This window comes from Trichosurus vulpecula, chromosome 1, assembly GCF_011100635.1.
Source record: "Trichosurus vulpecula isolate mTriVul1 chromosome 1, mTriVul1.pri, whole genome shotgun sequence".
NCBI lineage: Eukaryota > Metazoa > Chordata > Mammalia > Diprotodontia > Phalangeridae > Trichosurus > Trichosurus vulpecula.
In genome coordinates, this window is record NC_050573.1 from 493,641,139 (window position 1) to 493,655,143 (window position 14,005).

At 40.7% G+C, this 14,005-nt stretch overlaps 1 protein-coding gene across 1 annotated transcript in view; it reads left to right on the plus strand.

Moving 5' to 3' along the window:
* Nucleotides 1-12,409: 12,409 nt before the first annotated feature.
* Nucleotides 12,410-14,005, plus strand: part of SMU1 (SMU1 DNA replication regulator and spliceosomal factor) — a 36,632-nt gene continuing 35,036 nt past the window's right edge. Inside the window, exons 1-2 of the mRNA XM_036738204.1 lie at nt 12,410-12,559; nt 13,691-13,901. Coding sequence (XP_036594099.1) covers nt 12,534-12,559; nt 13,691-13,901 — 237 coding nt within the window. The 5' untranslated portion in view covers nt 12,410-12,533. The remainder of the gene's footprint in view (nt 12,560-13,690; nt 13,902-14,005) is intronic.

A 14,005-nucleotide genomic window follows, 5' to 3' on the forward strand; every position in this document is an offset into this window, starting at 1 on the left:
GGTGAGAGAAGAATAAATTGGGAGAAGGATAAGGGGAGAGATAAAATGGGATAAATTACCTCACATAAAAGAGGCAAGAAAATGCTGTTATAATGAAAGGGAAGAGGGGGTAGGTGAAAGGGAATGAGTGAACCTTAACTCTCGTTGAATTTGGCTTAAGGAGGAAATAACATACACACTCAATTGGGTATCTTACCCTACAGGAAAATAGGGGGGATGGGGATAAGGAGGGGATGATAGAAGGGAGGGCAGATTGGGGGAGGGGGTAGTCAAAAGCAAACACTTTTGAAAAGGGACAGGGTCAAAGAAAAAAACTGAATAAATGGGGGACAGGATAGGATGGAGGGAAATGTTTTGCATAATGATACATGTAAAACCTATATTGAATTGCTTGCCTTCTCAAGGAGTGGAGGTAGGGAGGGAAGAAAGGAGGGAATTTGGAACCAAAGTTCTAAAAACAAATTCTAAAAATTGTTTTTACATGCAACTGGGAAATAAGATATATAGGCAATGGGATATAGAAATCCATCTGGCCCTACAAGAAAGTAAGGGGGATGGGGTTGGGGTGGGGGGAATGGGGTGATAGAAGGGAGGGGAGACTAGGGAAAGGGGAAATCAGAATACATGCTATCTTGGGGGGAGGGTAGAGATGGGGAGAAAATTTGTAACTCCAAATCTTGTGGAAATGAATGTTGAAAACTTAAAATACATAAATTAATCTTTAAAAAAACTGGAAAGCAGTATGGCAGAAATTGGCCCATAGACCATCATTTACCAAAATAAGGTCAAAATGTATACATGACCCAGATATAAAGAGATATATTACAAGAAAATTTGATGAACATGGAACATAGCACCTAACAGACTTATGGACAGGTGAACAATTTATGAATAAACAAGAGATAGAGAGCAGGGTGACATGTAAAATGTATACTTTCAATTGCATTAAATTTAAAAGTTTTCATATAAAAAAAACAAATGTATCCAAGATCAAAAGGAAAACAGAAAATTGGGGAAAATTTTTATAGACAGCTTCTCATATCTCAAATATATAAAAAACTTTGTAAAATCTACAATAATACAAGTCATTCTCTAATTGACAAATGGTCAAAGGTTATGAACAGCCAGTTTTTAGATAAAGAAATCAAAACAATTTATAGTCATATAAAAATGCTCTAAATCATTATTGATTAAATAAATACAAATTAAAACAACCTTGAGATATCATTTTGTACCCATCAGATTGGCTAAAATGATTGATGGGGAAAGCAACAAATTTTGGAGGGGATGTGGAAAAACCGGGACACTAATTCACTGTTGGTAGAATTGTGAACTGATTGAACCATTTTGAAGAACAATATGCCCAAAGAGTTACTAAACTGCCTAATCCAGCAATACCACTACTAGATCTACTTCCAAAGATGATTGGGGAAAAGGAAAAGAACTCATATGCTCTAAAATATTATAGTGGTTCCCTTTGTGGTAGCAAAGATCTGGAAATTCCAGGGATGTCCATCAATTGGGGAATGGCCAAACAAGTTGTGACATATGATTGTGATGTAATAATACTGTGCTATAAGAAATGATGAGCTAGACATGGCTACCATTAGACACAAATGTATATGTGTGTATGTATGTGTGCAAAATCATTCTATACAAACTATATACATATTTGTGTCAAATGGTAGCTATCTCTAGGGCAGGGGAGGGGAGAGGGAAGAAAAAAAGAAATTTACCTGATAACTTTATTATATATTTAAAAGAAATAACAAATTGTACATGATAGATTTGCAGTTTCACATGCAATCATATTTTTATTATATTTTATTACAGAAATGCTTGTTTTATTCCATAAATTAAAAATAAAATAAATTTTTTAAAAATTTCAAGTAGGTCAAGTACCAAGGAACTAAAGTCAGGATCACACAAGACCTGGCTTCTACATAAATGAAAGGAGAGCTTGGGGCACAATATTCCAAAAGGTAAAAGATATCAATTTACAATCAAGAATAATTTATCCTAAAAAGCTTATAATTCTATAGGATAAAAAAGGGGGGGGATGGATCCTTAATAGAATAGAGGATTCACAAGCATTCCTGATGGAAAAAAGAGCTGAATAATAACTTTGAAATACAAACGCAAGAATCAAGAAAAGTCTTAAAAGGGAATTTATTTGAGCATTTGGAAGGAACTATATAATATTATAGTGCTTAACATTCTGATAGGCAGAAAATGAAAAAAAAAATGTCTCTTCAGATCCTTAATGTCTTCAAAAGGTATTGAGGGAGTTAAAGAAGAAAAACAGGACTTGGAGATGGATTGGTTCTCTTCAGAGAATTTTAAGAGGTGGTAAAAAGAAAGAAGGTAAAAGGAATATACTAGCAGAAAGGAGGAAGAAGGAAGAGGAACTTGCCATTTTTCCTGAGAGGTGCATGAGAAAAAGAGTATGCAGAATACAGGAGGGAGTGAGGGGAGTGGACATCAGATGAACTTCATTCTTACCTAAAGTTGAGAAAGGAGGCTTGAACATACACATACACATATACTCATTCACACTCATAAACATACACATTGTTTGAAATAGAGATATAGCAAACTCATCAAGGAAACAAATGAGGATAAGGAAGGGATGTTATCAGAAAGAATACCACTAGATCTCTGGGGCCCAATTGAGAAGAAAAAAAACATTAGGAATTGCTGAGAAGTCATGTTCATCCCCATCCCCTTTTCCCAAGTTTGTCCTGTAGCTCTTGACTTCTGAACCACCAGAGCTTTGATCTTTTCACAAGTACATGTGATATGCATATGGTCATCTTTACCACAGTGGTAATAGAAGGTAATTCTGCCTTTGTTTTTCTGCTGGTGGTATTGGTTGTATACATGGCTAGTGTATATCCAACTTATCCAACTTTTCAGGTAGTCTAGGTCTGCCCATGCATCTACTTCTGACCAGACTTTTTGTGAGTTTCTTCAGTTGATAATGCAACCTACAGGACAACTCTTCTGCTTAGTTTCCTTGGACTATGAATGAATAGATAATTTTCTAATAGATGAGGTTGGATATCTATAAAAGTAGGACTCTTGTTAGGTCTTCTCTATTCAATCATATGATTACATGTCTTTTTCATTTGATACATGGTCATGTCTGCATAAGTACTGGTCTCCTCAAAAGCCTGAATACACCTTTAAGACCCCATATATTGACTGTAACCTGACCCTCCCTCCCAGAGCCAAGCAGGTTACATCTCCCTTAGGGTTCCAGTGATTAGCACCTCAGTTTCATGTAATCTCTTAACATCAATTAGCTTTTACAAAAGAATATTTATTTCAAAGACGTAGTCAAACCAAGCATACGAAAATTTTAGTTTGGGGTGGGAGTGGTAGGGAGAGAAGGAACTAAGATGCTTCTGGGAAAATTGTGATGACATGTATGATATGTGCCTTGGAGAGACAGATTGTGGAACATACATAGACATCCTGTAGCTGGTTCTAATCAACTAACCAGTTATATACAAATGAGGAGCCTCTTTGATTAGCTGCAGAAGAATTCCAAAAAATCTCTCAGCTTTAGCTAATATCTCTTTACTCCATTCATTTCCAAGGGATCTTGGTGACTCCTTCTCTCACAGTATTCAGTGAAGGGAGTGGTGCCTCTCACCTTAGGAATTTCACAAAGTCAGGAAATCAAGTCACCCAAGAGTCATGTTCCTAGTGTCCTCTATTTCATCTTCTTGGGATCCTCCAAATGGAGACACTATCTGAGGGACTCTGCAAAAGTACTATATCCTCATTCCATAATCTTTTATCTTGCTATCTTTCCTTCTGCCATATGACCCCTAACGCTGAGCTTGTTCTTCATCCTCACCACTTGCTTTCTTTCTCCATCTTGATCCTTGGTGAACTAGTTAGTTTTATATGATTCTCTATGCTTGACTCCTTTGCCCACCCATTCTATTGCCAATCATGCCTTGCCACATGCCCCAACCTTGGAATATTCCCACCATTCATTACTTTAGTTCCTATTTACATTCTGCTGAATAGAGGTGGAGAAAATACAAAGCCATTCTGACTGAGTCCAGTAGAAATATAAATTATATCATCTCAATTGAGCCCTCATTGCTGCAAGGCAATTTTTTTGTACCTCCCAAATTGATTCACCATCCCACTCACAACCGCAAGGGCTATTCCAAACCATTTCATGCTTCCTCAAGCTTCCTATGGCACTCCTTCCCTTACTCTCTCAGCTGAGAACCTTGTCTCATATTTCACTGGAAAAACTGAGGTCATTCATCAAGAGCTCCCTCCCACTCCTCCTTCTCATCTTATATCATATGGATGTTTTCTTCCACTCTTGTGCCTCGCACAAAGACTTAGCCCTGGGGGGCAAAGCCAAGATAGTGGCTGGAAAGCAAAGCAGGGACTTGTGTGAGCTCCCCCCAGGTCCCTCCAAATACCTATAAAAATTGGCTCTGAATAAATTCTAGAACTGCAGAACTCATAAAATAGCAGAGGGAAGAAGGACTCTAGCCCAGGACAGGCTGGATGGTCGCGGGGTAAGCTCTATCACACAGAACTGGGAGCGGAGCAGAGGAGAGCCGAGCAGAGCCCAGCATGAGCCATGCCTGGACCAACCAGAATAGGAGTTGGGCGGAACAGGCCCTAGTGCACTGAATCAGTGAGCTGTGGCAGTTACCAGACTTCTCAACCCACAAACACCAAAGACAACAGAGAAGGTTAGTGGGAAAAGCCACTGGGACAGAGTGAAAGGAGTTCATGGTTTGGCCACCACCCCAGAGGCAGCAGAGGAGGTGCAGCTACAGAACTACAGCTGCAGTTACTTCTGGCCCCAGGCCCACCTGGTGGGAGGAATTAAGTGACGGATCTGAGTGGGAATGCAGAGCCAGCTTAGATCTGAATTCAGTCGGGGTTGGAGGTCCTTGTGGGAGGAGTAGTGCTGGTGTGGCAGAACTTGCTGTGTAGAAATAGCTCTGAAAACAACAGTGCAGCCCCTCAAGCTTGGGACAAAGTACTCTATACTCTACGAGCAGTCATACCCCCCACGAAAAAACGCAAGGGTCAAGTAAGTTGGCTGGGAACACGGCCAGGCAGCAAAAATGGACTCAGATTCAGACTCAGACTTTGGAATCTTTCTTTGGTGACAAAGAAGACCAAAACATACAGCCAGAAGAGGTCAACAAAGTCAAAGAGCCTACATCAAAAGCCTCCAAGAAAAACATGAACTGGTCTCAGGCCACGGAAGAGCTCAAAAAGGATTTGGAAAAGCAAGTTAGAGAAGTGGAGGAAAAACTGGGAAGAGAAATGAGAAGGATGCAAGAAAACCATGAAAAAAAAAAGTCAACAACTTGCTAAAGGAGACCCAAAAAAATACAGAAGAAAATAACACCTTAAAAAATAGACTAACTCAAATGGCAAAAGAGCTCCAAAAAGTCAATGAGGAGAAGAATGCCTTGAAAGGCAGAATTAGCCAAATGGAAAAGGAGGTCCAAAAGACCACTGAAGAAAATACTACCTTAAAAATTAGATTGGAGCAAGTGGAAGCTAGTGACTTTATGAGAAATCAAGATATTATCAAACAGAACCAAAGGAATGAAAAAATGGAAGACAATGTGAGATATCTCATTGGAAAAACCACTGACCTGGAAAATAGATCCAGGACAGATCATTTAAAAATTATTGGACTACCTGAAAGCCATGATCAAAAAAAGGGTCTAGATATCATCTTTCAAGAAATTATCAAGGAGAACTGCCCTGATATTCTAGAGCCAGAGGGTAAAACAGAAATTGAAAGAATCCACCTATCACCTCCTCAAAAAGATTCCAAAAAGAAAACTCCTAGGAATATTGTCCCCAAATTCCAGAGCTCCCAGATCAAGGAGAAAATACTGCAAGCAGTCAGAAAGAAACAGTTGAGTATTGTGGAAACATAATCAGGATAACACAAGATCTAGCAGCTTCTACATTAAGGGATCAAAGAGCTTGGAATATGATATTCTGGAGGTCAATGGAGCTAGGATTAAAACCAAGAATCACCTACCCGGCAAAACTGAGTATCATGCTCCAAGGCAAAATATGAAGTTTCAATAAAATAGAGGACTTTCAAGCTTTCTCAGTGAAAAGACGAGAGCTGAATAGAAAATTTGACTTTCAGACACAAGGATCAAGAGAAGCATGAAAAGGTAAACAAGAAAGAGAAATAATAAGGTTCTTATTAAAGTTGAACTGTTTTGTTTACATTCCTACATGAAAAGATTATGTGTAAAATTCATGAGACCTCAGTATTAGGGTAACTGAAGGAAATATATATATATAGACAGACGGCACAGGATGAGTTGAATATGAAGGGATGATATCTAAAAAAATAAAATCAAATTAAGTGATGAGAGAGGAATATATCGAGAGAGGGAGAAAGGGAGAGATAGAATGGGGTAAATTATCTTGCACAAAAGTGGCAAGAAAAAGCAGTTCTGTTGGAAAGGAAGAGGGGGCAGGTGAGGGGGAATGAGTGAATCATGCTCTCATCAGATTTGACCTGAGGAGGGAATAACATACACACTCAATTGGGTATCTTACCCCACAGGAAAGAAGGAGGAAGGAGATAAAAAAGGGGGGATCATAGAAGGGAGGGCAGATGGGGCAGAAAGTAATCAAAAACAAACACTGTTGAAAAGGGATAGGGTCAAGGGAGAAAAATGAATAAAGGGGGATAGGATAGGAAGGAGCAAAATATAGTTAGTCTGTCACAACATGAGTATTGTGGAAGGGTTTTACATAATGATACGCATGTGGCCTATGTTGAATTGCTTGCTTTCTTAGGCACCATGGGTGGGGAAGGAAAAGGGAGAGAACTTGGAACTCAAAGTTTTAAAAACAGATGTTCAAAAAAAAAGTTTTTGCATGCAACTAGGAAATAAGATATACAGGCAATGGGGCATGGACATTTATCTTGCCCTACAAGAAAGTAAGGGAAAAGGGGATGGCGGGGGGAGTGGAGTGACAGAAGGGAGGGCTGACTGGGGAATGAGGCAACCAGAATATATGCCATCTTGGAGTGTGGGGGGGAGGGTAGAAATGGGGAGAAAATTTGTAATTCAAACTCTTATGAAAATCAATGCTGAAAACTAAAAATATTAAATAAATTAAATAAATAAAAAAGAAAAAAGGTAACAAAAAAACAAAGCATTAGCCCTTCTTGCTGAGGCAAATCCCTCTGTATTCACACAGGATCCCATTCCATCCCATCTTCTTCAGCAGATTGCTCCCTCTGTCATCTATATCTCCCACCAATCTTTAATCTCTCTTTGTCTACTGGTGACTGCTTCCATCTTACCTACAGACACATCCATGTTTCCCTGGTCCCTAAAAAAAAAACCCTCACTTAATGCTACCACCCTATGTATTTTCTCCCTTTAATGCCCAAACTCCTTGAAAAAGCTATCCACAACAAATGCCTCTACTTCCTCTCTTCTTTTAAGTCATTTTTCCATCATTTCTGACTCTTCGTGACCTCATTTGGGGTTTTCTTGGCAAAGATACTGGACTGATTTACCATTTCCTTCTCTGGCTCATTTTACAGATGAAGAAACTCATCCTCTCCTCTTATGCCTTCTAAAGTCTTTGAAACTCATCCTCTCCTCTTATGCCTTCTAAAGTCTTTGAAACCTGACTTCTGACTTCACGATTCAACTGAAACTGCTCTTTCCAAAGTTACCAGTGATCTCTTAATCAACAAGTCTAATCATTTTTATACAATTTTCATCCTTCTTGACTTCTCCGTAGCTTTTTGGAGGGGAATCTCTTTTTAAGGGGGAAGGCAGGGCAATTGGGGCTAAGTGACTTGCCCAAGGTCACACAGTTAGTACATGTGTCAAGTGTCTGAGGCCGGATTTGAACTAAGGTCCTCCTGACTCTGGGGCAGGTGCTCTACTCACTGCGCCACCTTGCTCGCTGCCCCTCTCTGTAGCTTTTGACACTCTTCTCTTTGACACTCTCATTTCTCTAACTTTTTATAACACTGTGCTTTCCTATATCTTCTTCTACCAGTCTGACTGCTTTTCATTCTCCTTTGTCGGATCTCCATCCAGATCATGTCCACTCACTGTGGGTGTCCTGCAAGAGCCTCTCCTTGTCCCTCTTCTCTTCTCCTTCTATATCATCTCACTTGGTGGTATTGTAGTTCCCATAGATTCAATTATCATCTCTATGCAAACTCTATTTATTCATCTCTCCTGACTTTCAGTCTCACATTTCCTAATCCCTTCTGGATGTCCCACTGACATCTTAAATATGCCTGCTTCAGTCCATTTTCAGTCATGTCCAACACTTCGTGTCTCTATTTGGGGTTTTCTTAGCAAAAATGTTGTGAGTGATTTGCCATTTCCTTCTCCAGCTCATTTTACAGATGAGGGAACTAAGTGACTTGCCCAGGGTCACACAGCTAGTAAGCATCTGAGGGACAGATATGAACTCAGGAACATGAATCTTTCTGACTCCAGGTCCAGCACTCTATCCACTGTATCATCATTGCCCCAATATGTCTAAAACAGAGCTAATTATCTTTCCCCTAAAACTGTCCCTTCTTCCAAACTTCTCTATTACTGTTGAGGGTACCAACACAGTTCCAATCACTCAGGCTTACAACATAGGTGTAATTCTTGACTCCTCACTAATATTGACCCCACATATCCACTATGCTACCAAGCAACCCTCTTATATGACCCTTTCCCTTCACTCACACAACCTCATGTCTGGACTATTACAATAGCCTGATGATTGGTCTACCTACTTCAGTTGTCTCCCCATTCCAAAGTGATCTTCCTAAAGTTAAGGTCCGACCAAGTCACTCCCCTATTCTAAATCCTCTAGTGGCTCCCTATTGTAAAAACCTTCAAGATAAAATATAAAATCCTGTTTGATTTTTAAAGCCCTGGCCCTTCCTTCCTTTTTACTCTTCTCACATTCTGCTCCCCTCCACATACTCTACAATCCAGCAACATCGACCTCCTTACTATTCCTTACACATAACATTCCATCTGACAGTTCTGGGCACTTTCACTTGCTGTCCCCTATCCCTGGAATGCATTCCCTTCTAACCTCCATTTCCTGGCTTCTGACTTCCTTCACACCTCAGCTCAAATCCTACCTTCCACAAGAAGCCTTTCCCAGTTCCTTCTAGTGCTGGTTCCTTCCCTCTAAGGTTGCCTCCCATATAATATGTGTGTGTGTGTGTGTGTGTGTGCGCGTGCACGTGCATGTGTGTATGTATATATGTATGTATAATGTTATATATGTGTATATCTGTATTTTTATGTATGTAGTGGTTTGCATATTGTCATTTCCTTTAGCATGAGAGTTCCTTGAGGGGAGAAATCATGCTTTTACCTTTCTTTTCATCCCCAACACCTAGCACAGTGCTTCATACATAGCAAGTACTTCACAAATGCTTATCTGACTCAATCCAAGCAGATTATATCAGTAGCTATAAGAATCATTTTATGATTTATTTATGAGTAGGAATACATTACCTTTCCTATAGTCAATTCATCTTGTACAGTCAACACTTGTCTCCTTTGTAGGAAACCTCTAGATTTGTGAGCTATAATCTAATTTGCTATAATTAGCATCTGTTGTTCAGTCGTATTGGACTCTTGGTGACCCCGTGGACCATAGCACACCAGTGCTGTCCATAGAGTTTTCCTGATAGATACTGGAGCAGTTTGCCATTTTCTTCTCCAGTGGATTAAGGCAAACAGAGGTTAAGTGACTTGCCCAGGGTCATACAGCTATGTGTGTCTGAGGTCAGATTTGAACTAAGGTCTTCCTGACTCCCACAATCTAGGATGTTAATACAAAACTAGCAGTAGAACAATGACAGGTTATGTGAAAAAAGAAAGCTTATTCTCTCTAATTAGAATTAGGCTTCCCCAGAACTGGAACCATTCCAAACACTGGGTACAAAAACCTGACTCTAACCTCCATTACCCCCCAAGCTGCAGTCTTCTGGACTTATCCATCATGTCCCAGAAAACTTTTCATCCTGGAAGATCACTTCCACCCTGGAATTTACATGTCAGAAACACCTTCTGCCCCTGAGCACTTGAGGGCGCTCTCTCTCTCTCTCTCTCTCTCTCTCTTTCTCTCTCTCTCTGTAATTAGAGAGTAGAAAGCTCCTAACAGAAACTCCATTTAAGGAGAGAGCCCAGGGCATCCATCTCTTTATTTCTAACCAGGCTGCATTCCTCTGGATTTATCTTTCCTGCCCCTACAGGTGCCAGGTACTATCTCCATATCCTTCTCCCCTTTTCAGCTTCCTTTTATGTATTATCTTCCCTTTCAGAGCATAAACTCCTTGAGGTCAGGAATTGTCTTTCATTTTGCTTGTATTTATATTCCCAGTGCTTAGCACCAGTGCCTGTCCTCTGGCTGAGAACACAGAAGAACAATTGCCTCCTACTCCTGTTGGCCCAGTAGTGTTGCCTCAGAGACAGACTTGCACTACTTAGTTGAACATGTCAGAACTAGAAGCAATGGGAAGCAAATTCAGGCTTAATGTAATGGAAAATTTCCTAAGAATTATCCCAAAGTGAAATAGGATGCTCAGTAGATAGGGGGTTCCCCTTCACTAAAAGACTAAAGGAAAGTGTGAACAACCAATTGTTGGGTTTGTTGCAGAGGAAACTATTTTTCAAGTATGTGCTGGACAAGAACACCTTTGAGATGCCCTTCAACTCTGAAATTCTGAGCAATTAAAATTAAAATGCACATCTTTCCTCTCTGTTAACAAAAGTTAAACTATAAAAGTGAAAAAATGATACCCACTCTCAATAACAATCACTTCCCTAGGCAGTTTGGCTGAATTATTTAGGTAATCTACTTTGATGGGGCTTTCTCAGGTACTTGCTGGAAAGAGCCTGCCGTGTCAAAATAAAATGTATCTGGGAAGACATATTAATTGATGCAGAGTAAAGTAAGAAGAGCCAGGAAAACAATGTCAGCAAATGGAAATGAAAAGAAAAAAAAAAGAAAAAGGAAAGTGAATTCTGTGTACTTGTAATGACTAAATTTGGCCCTGGAAAAGAGATTTTAAAATGTACCTCCTTCCCTTGGAAAGGTGGGGGATTGTAGACACGAAAGAACGCACATACTGAAAGATTTGGTAGGTGTTTTACTTATTTATGCTATTTGCATTTTTTCATTTCTTAGTTCAATCTTTGTTACAAGTAATAGTTTACTAGGTAAGAAGGAGACGTATTTGAAAATGGAAGTAATGTAAAAACAAAAGATAAAAAAAAATTAGGGTCAAGAAACAAACCAAAATGAATGGTTTAAATTTCAATTTTCATGGCCTAAGAGTTATTTTGCAATTACTTTTTTAATTCTTAATTTTTCCTCCAATTATGTGTAAAAACCATCTTTAGCATTCATTTTTTAAATTTTGAGTTCTAAATTCTCTCCCTCTCTCCTTCCCTTCACATCTCCCTGAAATGGTAAGCAATTTAATATAGCTTATACATATTGCAGTTAATTTTACGGGCTACTTTAGGACACTTCTATTCTTAGGACAAGTTTCCTGTTTTCAAAAATAAGCCTGAATTATGTTTGTTTTTAACTATTAACTAAAAAAAAAAAAAAAGAACGTTAAAGAAAAAGCAGTGGACTGGAAGTTTGAAAGGCGGGATTCAAGTCCTACTTTATCCACTGGGTGACCTTGAACTGAGCGCCTTCACTCCAGACACACTGTAGGGGAGTAGAAGGGACCTTGGGCCCTGGAATCAGATCTTACGAGCCGCGTCACTCCTCTGGCCATCAGTCTCCTCTGGATCTGATGGTCTTTAAGGTCGGCTCTAAATCTATAATGTTAATTAGCACTCATATAGAACGTTGAGGTGTCCAAAGCACTTTACAAATGTGAACTCATTTTACCCTCCCAACAGAAGTAGGCGCTATCAGCAGTCCCATTTTTACTGATGAAGGAACCCACGTAGTCAGGAGTAATCCAAGAGCTACTGAGTGTGAAAGGGTGGACTTCAACTCGGATCTTCCAGACTCCAGGACCTGCGCTCTATCCACTACACCTCCAAGCTCCCTTAATGGAGACTAAGCCTCGGGTTCAAATCCAGCCCCAGAGCTGGTATCTTAAGAGTTAGGATTGTGAGTCCTAAGCTTCCTCCTGTGTAAAGTGAGGAGGAAAGGTTGCTCTCTGAAGTCCTTTCCTGGAGCTAAAATGCTAATTCTACAAGTGCCCCAGCTCAGGGTCCGGAGACGAGCAACCTAGGGCACAGGACCCTCCCGCTTCAGCCCACCCCTTCTGATAGGCCAATTTTGTCATGTGACAAGCGGCCTCTCATTTCCCCCATTCTCACTGGACCTGGGGCGGAGGGGCGGTGGTGGTGTGGATGGAAGTGACGTAAGCGGGTACCGGAAGTGGGCCGAATTTTCCCCTCTCGGTGTGTCCGGTTTGAGCTCCTTCCCCCTGCAGTCCCCGAGCTTAGTGGCGGTTCTCCAGCAGAGGCAAGATGTCCATTGAAATCGAGTCGTCAGAGTAAGTGCCGGGGACTGGGGAAAGGCGAGGGTCTGGGAGGGCCGGGCCCCGCGAGAGGGGAGAAGGAAGCGGGAGACCAGGGACGGATCCTGCGGCCTGGGCTCCGGGGCCGCGTCCGACCTGACGGGCCAGCTTGGAGCTGAGCCTCCCCGCCCCCCGCGTCCAGCGGCTCCGTCCCGCCTCTTTTTGCGTTGGCCTTGATCCCGCTAAGGGAAATTACCTATAACTAGAGGGTCACGGAGCAGGCAGCTTGGAAGGGACCCCAGAGTGCCCTCTAGTCCAGTATCTTCATCTTACATATGAAGAAACTGAGGCCAGAAGGCGGCGGACGTGACTCGCCAAAGATCACACAAGGGTCGTCTTAGAATTGGGACCAAAAACCCCAGGGTTCTTCGCACTCCCTGTCCCCATCCATTACGGTGATAACCACTGAGCCACTGCACCGAGGCTTCGTGGGTTTGCATTGTTTGCAGCCAGCCTGGTTCTTGCTGTCATCGTGTTCCCCAGGTGCATTCGATCTGCCTCCTTCCCTCACTCCCCAGTGTTTCCAAGTTTAAGGGCCCAGTTTCCTCATTTCTGTTTCTCAGTATAGTTAAGAGCTAACTAATAATAAAGCACTCTGTATTCATAAAGCATTTCTGTATATTAAGGTAAAGGGAACAAGTTTAAACTTTGCACTTATACAAGTAAGTAGTGAAAATACCGCAACACTAGTAGAAATAACGTTTGTTTATTTGTTTGATTGTTTATTTGTGGTTCTTAACAACAATAAATTTCAATTCCTGGTCAAAGCATTGGCCTGGCTAGCGAATTCCCCTGGAACATGAGTCCGTTAACCAAGGGTTATGTGTTCATTTTGAGGTTTTTTGTTGTTGTTTTTTTCAATGAGAGGCAACATGATATAGACTATAGACGAAAGAGTAGTGGACTTTGAATCTGGAAGACCTGAGTTCCAGTCCCATTTCAGTTCCCTACAAGCTGGGTTACCCTGAGCAAGCTATTTAACCTCTCTGAACCTCAGTTTTATCACGTGTAAAATTAGGAGGTTGAGTTTGATAGTCTCCATGGTCCCTTACAACTCTAAATCAGTAATCCTATAGTTAAACTCATGGTATATTTCTTCTTTTTCAGTGTTATACGTCTCATCATGCAGTATTTGAAGGAAAATAGTTTACATCGAGCCTTAGCCACTTTGCAGGAGGAGACGACTGTGTCGCTGAATACTGTGGACAGCATAGAGAGTTTTGTAGCAGATATTAACAGTGGTCATTGGGATACTGTTTTGCAAGCTATACAGTCCCTGAAATTGCCAGACAAAACACTGATTGACCTCTATGAACAGGTAAAATTTATGTTTATGTTCATCACCTTTGAAGTAAATGGTAATATGTTCAGGCATTAATGCCATTCGATTTTTATTTCTTTAGTAGCAAAAGATCCAAAGGA